The following is an 8,445-nucleotide window of genomic DNA, read 5'->3' as shown; positions in this document are numbered from 1 at the left end:
ATCAGTCAAAGAGGGAGAACTAACTGACACATTTATTCATCGCAGACAGCCACACGTGCATTCACTTACGTAAAAACACCTGTTATAACTAAATCCAAAACTGTTCGTCAGTGTGAAATAAAAGCAATATATTATTTTATAGATCAGCTGTGCTGTGTTTTACTCACTGTCAGTGTGTACATATATCATAGACCAGTGACAAAATTAAATTTAGCAATTATATAGACTGAAAAGCACATTTGAATGACCGGCTGTAGCGAATATATAACACTTGTGACTTTTTTGCAGGAGAAGTTTTATTCGTTCAAGTGAAACAGACCGTCACAGTTACACATGAAATGCAGCAAAGATGAAAAGAACAAAAAGATGCACACGTATAAAGCCTGCATGTATGTATGTATACAAAGGCTTTTTATTCTATTGATGAAAACAAAAAGAACCATTCAAAAATCATCTCAAAGTTTGTTTTGTTAATTCAAATTAACAATGGTTGAGTTTGTTACATTTAGCAGAACAAAGCCTCCATTTCTTTTCATCTTTCATCGCCAACAAATTCCAAGGAAAGTATTAGCCAATGCCTCGTTTTGAAGTAACACTGTATATAATATATATGGTGAAAAGAGAAAAGCTTCATTTTGGATGCAATAAAATTAATGAGACACTTTATTGCATTGCATCACATGCTCAAAGGTCTGAGTAGAGAGACTCGGATCTTGGTCATTGTTGATCTTTGAAGTGTTGCCATAGATCGTAGTGTAATCTGTGTATATGTTGACGAATGTACTTAGAATGTGATTTGATGAAGACAGTGTCGGGCCCAGGACATATCCCTGAGGGACATCAGCATTGATACCTTCAGCTTTAGACTTTTGCTCATTGATGACTACTCATAGAAACCTAAAAAGAAGAGAAAAGATTTGATGGTTGAAAAGACATTTTCAGATATTCCATAGCTGGAAATCTTGCAAGGTAGGCCTTTATGGCAAACTATTCAATGCCTTTGCTATGTCAAGAGCTATTGCTCTTGAGAGGAGCCCCCCCCCCCGTTGATTCACCGATCTTATGTGAAATTACAGTCAGTACAGTAGTTGTAGATCTTGCCGGACAAGCATACAACACTCATGGTTTCTATAATCCTTTCATAAGTGATTGATGGCAGTTCTATAGGCGACTTCAGTTTTAAAGTTTAGACGTTCCATATCGTATGATATTTCAGGAAAATTCCTTTCCTCAGGTGTTTGACTTTAGTTCAGATGCACATATGTTCAAGATAATTTAAATAAACGACATCTTACAGGAACCTGCTAAGAAATAAGATACTGAAAGTAAAACTATGATTCAATCAGAGAGTTTTAAGACAATTTAAATATTTTTTTACAGTTTCAAAAAAGAAAAAAATGGACGAAAATTTTACATTAATTTTTACTTTAAAATATTTTGCATAAAACAAAATGAAATAAGACAATGAAACAAGGTTTTTAATTAAGAATTCCACATTGCACAAAAAATATTCATATAAAAAATTGCTAAGCAAAAAAAAAAAAAAAAAAAAAAAAATTAGTTTATGATTACAAAAAGACAATATTTTCAGGCTAGCAATTCTGCTATCGACCCTGGTTTTCTTTGATAAAATTTGTTGACTACTCGAAACAATTTATAATTAAAAAATAATTAAGCAATTTTTTTTCTATTCTATTTCATTGATCAATATCCGATTTTATTCCTTTCGAGGGAAAAAGAAATTTCTTTGACAAAAAGAAATGATTAAATATGTTTTATTGAACAGCATGCTAAAGTTTTACATAAATACTATCAACTATTTTTTTCAATAGAGTTAAAACAAAGTTCATAATCATAAATAAATTGATAACAAACTGCTTTCCCATTTTCCAATAATGAGCACACTGAAATTAGAGAATAAAACCTCTTCCTTTTCACAGAAAAAAGTTTACTAATTTTTTCATTTTAATCATTAAAATTAATAGCATAGATATTAAATAATGGCCTAGATATTAAATTAATGGCCTAGCTATTAAATTAATGGCCTAGCTATTAAATTAATGGCCTAGCTATTAATAAAATAATTGAGACATATTTTCAGTGATGGACAATTGCAGTTTCAAGAATACAGTAAGAAAACATGCAACACAAGTCATTTTATAGAGAATGAAGCAATTCTTAGAAATTGCTCAGCTCAACAATTGTTTTAACACTTACTCTTCATTTATGGTAAGTTGCTAAATATGAAGATGTTGACTGGTCAAAAAGTTTAATTGCAAATTAAATACACTGACGTTTTAGGAGAAACAAAATTGCCCATAAAAATATTTGCTAAGAATTTGAGTATTTGACTGGTGAAACCAATCAAAGCTTCCATAAAATGTTGGACAAGTTGAAAGAAGCCAGAAAATACTCATATTTTGAGGGGTTTTAGTGGATGAAGCAGTTGGTACCAACTGTAGTGCTTAACAGCATTTAAATATGGAGGTTAATTTGAAAGGTTGACACAATGGCGAATTTCTATTCAAACTGTAAAGCCAGAGAAAAACTATGAAAAATTAACACGCCTTACTAATACAAAATTGTAGAAAAATCCGTGTAGAAACTATTTTTTCTTTGCAGTGGATATCCCCAACCAGCCAACAGAAATAGAGAAAAAAAAAACCCAATGAAATTTCCTCCAATTTCAACTCGTGATACATTTTTGGGGAAATTATTTTTATAAAATTATAATGTATGAAAAAAGAATTTCATTTTTTTTTCTATAGAAATGTATAATCCTTCCTCTTGTATCCTTAATAACTTAGTATTTTCAGTGACGAGCGATTTATTCAAAAAATTATTTTTAACTTAATACGCACGATATTTTATATAGGTGCATATAAAACAGTCCCATCTTAAAGAAATGAGGTCCCATCATCAATACGGTTAATAAGGTTTAAATTGTTTTTCTACAAAAAAATTGAAAACTTTTGTAAATTAATTTTTTTTTTGCCCTATTTTCAAATTGTGTTTCCGTCTTTAATTATTTTATCGAATCGTGTTTCCATCTGTTTTTTTTTATTTTTATTTATTTTTTTTTTTACTTCGTTGAAATCAGAAATTATTTTATTGGTTTACTATTAAAAGAAAAATCTATCTTCATCTGTAATATGTTGTGAATCATATTACGAAGATTACATGTGTTAGCTGTTGAAATGAAGGCTGGTTTGATCTAATTAAGTATCGTTTTCATTATGTTTAGTTTTCATTTATCACAAGACGACATTACATTTGTAAGGATTCTTCAAGGCCGGTATCGTTAAATAAACATTGAAATTTGGCTGTTAAACCAATAGCAGACAAGACAACAAATTTCCTAATTAAAAAAAAAAAAAAAAAAAAAAAAAAATCCAGCGTTTATAATTTACTGGCTAATTGTGCTACGAAAATAACTTTGGCTTATTTGCTTCTGATTTGCAAATGTGGCCACATTAAAAGGTTTTAGATACAATGAAAATAAAATTTTGATTTGGGTTAGCTACTTGTGGATTTCTTGGACTGTCCGATTCAGGAAACATCAAATACTGGAAGAATTAGTCACAGAAAATATTGGCAGCACTACAACATGCACACACACAACTGCACATAAGATAAAGTTATGTTTTCGCAGATTTGAGAATTCCATTTTACAACTTTAAATTCAACATTTTCTTTTGTTTTCAATAAAAAAAAAAGTTTTTCTTCCTTTTAAAATTCTTTCGTTCACAAAATAAGGCAACTTGTGTGGAAAATTTCAAAAAAAAAAAAAAAAAAGCTAGCATTAGTCATTCAAAAAGAAAAACAAAAATGGCGACCAATTAGGCTTCATTTTGTTCTCTAGGGAGACTGCAGCTGCAGCATTTGTTTATCAATTTAAGATTATATTCTTCATCTTTTTTTTTTTTTTTTTTTTTTAAATCATTATTCATCACATGAAAGAAAAAAAAGAAAAGCATCTTTCTTTTTTGTTTATAACATTTTGGAGGGGGGAAAAAAAAACACTATAAAATATGCAGGTAAATACAGAAGAGTTAAGTCATATAAGCTCCAGGATTCGTATCAGAATGGTTATCCATCTTGGAGTTGTCCGTGACAAACATGGCATTGCCACTGTCCAAATCAGCAAAGAATGTCTGTGTGCTGGCTTCTGTTGTTGAAGCAGAACGCTCTCTTCGGAGCGGTTTTGGGACAGGTTCGCGAGCAAGCGGAGATATGACCTGTGGCCTTTTTTTTAAACACGATTTCGTATGAGGAGGAGGAAGAGGTGGTGTGCTGCTGTTGGTGGCAGGTGTATTGCTGTCCCCTTGCTGTTGTGGAACCTTCGGGACCAACCCATCCATAGAACGAGAAAACGCTTGAAACTGCCCACGTAAATTCTCCTTTTGGGATTCAGGTTCAATGTTTTCCTCATCGACTTCTTTGATTTCATCGAACGTAATGGGTTGGGTCTTGTATCGAGTTCCAGTCCGAGCACGGCATTTCTTCGTACGCCTGTGAGCAGCCGGATATTCGGGATTCAGGTGAAGCTTTGAAATACGCTCAGGAAAATGTGTTTCAAAATGAAATAAAGGGTCAATCACCCTCGGTTGATTCGACATGATCAGGTGCAATTATTGATGATCTTTTTTTTTGTCTTAAATTTTACGTTTGGCTCTGGAGGTTTATTGAATCGCACTTCCAACCAAGAATTCACCTGAAAAATATAAAAGCATTTATTAATGAAAATTTTAATTTAACATTTGCTATGATAATATATACATATATATATATATATATATATATACACATATATATACACACACACACATATATATATATATACATATATATATATATATATATAATAAACATAACTGCAGAATGAGGAACTAGTGTTTCCATATTTGATATTATTCTCAATGTTCTGGATGACGAAACCTCCAACCTTCCTTATGTATGCCATTTTTTTTTTTTTAAATTTCATTTTCACCCCAAACAAGACAGTGCAACTTTAATGTAAGGGGCTCCTATCTGGGACAATTTGCAGGGACACTATGTAGGGAGTTGAGCTGCAAGATGCCTGTTTACATTATACTTGCACTTCTGCATGTCAGTACAGTTGGAGAAGCAGGAATCTGGAAGGGAATTTCAAAATCTAGCAATTCTGGACAAAAAAAAATATTAGAGTAGAAGTCTTTCTGACATCTGGGGATCTGTGTAGGGGTGGGACTTTGCTGCTTGTCGGGTTTGTCAGGAGTATTTAAAAGGAGGAAGTGCCAAGGAAATTTTAAATTCACCAGCGGTCCTCAACCGCATGTATATCTTGATCAGGTGAGATGTCAACGTCCTCCTACATACAGTACCTGGTATTCCCAAATGATCACCCATCTGATACTAACCAAGCTCACTGTAGCTTAACTTCGGTGATCTAATGAGAACTGGTGTGTCAACGTGATCAACCTTCTTTTGGTGCAGCTTATCAATCTCTGAAATTGATTGAACTTTATCATTTATTTAATCCATAGGGGTAGACCGTTCTTGTTCCATCAGCCATGACAGAGTCTATAGTAATTTTTATTATATTCTTTAGTATTGCTTGATGGTTCAATACTCAATACAGGTAGTATTAAAAGTATGATAAAAATTACTTGTTGTATGACTTCTACTTGGTCATGGCCGGCACAATAAGAACAATTTATCTTCATGAATTAAAAAAAAAAAAAAAGCTCAGTTCAAAATTCCATAAACATTTCAGAGTTCAACAAGATGCACCCTAAAATTGGAGGTTACATTGGCCAAAATATTGCGAGAATAAGATCCAAGATGAGAACAGTAATCTGGATATTAAAAAAAATAAAATAAAATAAAATAAATAAATAAATAAAAATAAACAGAACACCAGCAGAGGACTTCAGTTATTGAACCAGGGTATCTGTTCAATGCACAGCTAGGATTATTATTTAATGCAAAAATAAGCACAAATTCAACTATCGATTTGGCATAAAGCACTCATTCTAAGTCAACAGGCTGTGTGTGTGTGTGTGTGTGTGTGTGTGTGTGTGCACACACACACACACACACACACACACACACACACACACACACACACACTAGCAGGGTCACCCGACTTTGCCCGGAATTGAATGATCAACAAATGTTTCACACGCCCATATTTTTATCGTCATCGAAATCGATGAAATAAACCATTTTTTAATCAAATCGGTTGATTGCCTGCTCTAATGGGAGACCCATCCCGGTGCACCTGGAGGAAACTTCACATACCTCTTGCAGCGACTAAGTTCACAATATATTGTAGCCCACATTGCACTGTATAGAAGCTACTGTTGATTTTATAAAATTATTTTTTATATATAATGGTTTGCATTAAAGTTTAAAATGCAAATGTCAAGTATCATGCTTCATTTGTGCTCCAAACAGAAACATTCATTTTGAACACACGCCTGTCATATCAAAGGACCTACTGTTGATTTTATATGCCTAGCCTTTCAGCTTGTGTGGCAATAAAACTTCTGAAATGCACTTGTGATGTTAGACTTTGTAAGATGTAAACTGCGGTCAAATCACCAGTTCTTTTTTTCATTGGATTATTTTGATCACGAAAAACATTCAGACACAAAACTGATGCAAGAACACTGTCAAGCACAAAGTATCTTTGTGTGAAATTTCATAAAAATCGACCCACCCGTTTTCGAGTGCATAGGGAACGAACTCACAAAGTTCGTTTTATATAATAAATTCCAAACACCTGTGAATTAGGAGCAAAATCAATATGAGCATAAGGATGCTTGTTCACATGACATTTAAATTTCTGCATGTTGCTACAGTCAGAGAATTGGGAAGGGGATTCAAAAGAAATGTATTAGGAGGAAAGAATCTGTTAGAGTAGAAATCATTCCAGTGAAGGGGTGAGATTTTGTTGCTAATTAGGTTTTACCAAGGCATTTATGTTGAAAGGGTACAAGTTTAGTAAGTTCGTTGGAGAACATTCTGTAGAAATACTTGTCAAACAAGTGATGCAACAGAATTTGGCAAGAAATTAGATTAGAGAAAATTTAAAAAAAAATATGAATACTAGGTTCAGGAGATTGGGAGGAGGAGAAGGAGAGAGAGAAGGAGGAGGAGGAGGAAGAGAAGGAGGAAAGGGAGGAGGAGGAGAGGGACCAAGAAAAGGAGAGGGTGTAATTTGTGTTTAACTTTCTACAGAGGAGGCAAACAAAATAAAAGTTTTTAGTTATGCACGAAGAATGTCATACTTTATCAATTTCGGAATGAAATCGAAGTAAAATAAATAATGATAGTGATTGTGACCCAACGGATCATGGGTAGGTCTCGAATCACTATATCTGATACTATATACCATTTCTATAATCCTATATTTTATACGAGGAAATACTTCTACCAACACTGACTTGATAAAAATCTGATGCTGAGAAAAATACATTGTAACAAATTCTTTGAAATTTTCTTTTTATTCCAAGTTACATGTCACACACAATCAGTTGAACACACAATACAAAGAGGGAAATATTATCAAACTAGCAGGCCGCCGGCGTTGCCCGGTCGTAAAATACGAATAAATATATTTAAATTCATACAGAAACTGAAGAGTATGTTTTTTTCTAAACAGTTCACTTCCAAGTAAAAAAAAAAAAAAAATATGCGAGCTGAGATCGAAACCAAAACCTAAAGGTTGTGAGTAAAGTATGATAACCAATAGACTAGCGTGACACGAACTTCACAAAATGTTATCAAACTAATTTTTCTTAACATAAGTAATTTTTAAAGTGAACCATTCACGCATGCGAATTCGTGAAAGTTAGCAAACAGATAAAAATCCGACAACCCCCACGTACCAATTTTTTAATTTTGATCCCTTAGCAGCCATTTTTTCCAGATGAAAATGGATCAAGTTTCCCACATGTCTGAATACCCAATATACCAAATTTCAAGTCTGAAAATAAAAAATTCGTTGAGTATATAGGTTGAGAAATGTCCTCACACACATTCTCACTTTTATATAGATCATAAAATATGCTTAAATATGTTTAATTTATGCAGATTTCGTATTTATTATTATAGAGACAATTCTCTATTGGTTATTATACGGTTTCCAATATATTGTAGTGATTTTAAACGTTTAAAAATAAAAAACAGGACTGATTCCATTAGCCAGAATCGAAACCAAAACATTTAGCTGTCTAACGGTATTTACTACCATATGAGCTAACACAAAGTCGGCTTATGCCTGCCAAGTTCCAATTTTCACTCTTTAGCAAATATTTTTACCGGCTAAAAATCAAATTGAATTGAATTTGTCCACAGGTTAGAATAAGATAGAGATATATTATAATTAGATGGAAAAATTTTCTTGTGGAATTCGAAATTTCAATATAAAATCTTTGAAGATGCATAGTTATTAGCAGG

General features: G+C 32.8%; 1 protein-coding gene across 5 annotated transcripts in view; it reads right to left on the bottom strand.

Annotated features, from left to right (window-relative positions):
* Positions 1-1,759: 1,759 nt before the first annotated feature.
* Positions 1,760-8,445, bottom strand: part of LOC145248326 (uncharacterized) — a 185,198-nt gene continuing 178,512 nt past the window's right edge. For 3 of the 5 annotated variants that reach the window (XM_080110234.1, XM_080110235.1, XM_080110236.1), the window contains exon 3: positions 1,760-4,714. In XM_080110234.1, the coding sequence (XP_079966360.1) occupies positions 4,053-4,619 (567 nt within the window). In that variant the 5' untranslated portion in view covers positions 4,620-4,714 and the 3' untranslated portion in view covers positions 1,760-4,052. Of the gene's footprint in view, positions 4,715-7,874; positions 7,973-8,445 lie in introns of all 5 variants that reach the window. The other 2 variants (XR_013863364.1, XM_080110237.1) reach the window with 2 other exon arrangements.

This window comes from Euprymna scolopes, chromosome 26, assembly GCF_053919585.1.
Source record: "Euprymna scolopes isolate OS-2025 chromosome 26, ASM5391958v1, whole genome shotgun sequence".
NCBI lineage: Eukaryota > Metazoa > Mollusca > Cephalopoda > Sepiida > Sepiolidae > Euprymna > Euprymna scolopes.
The sequence above is the reverse complement of the archived record's forward strand: the minus strand, read 5'-3'. Positions and strand labels throughout refer to the sequence as shown.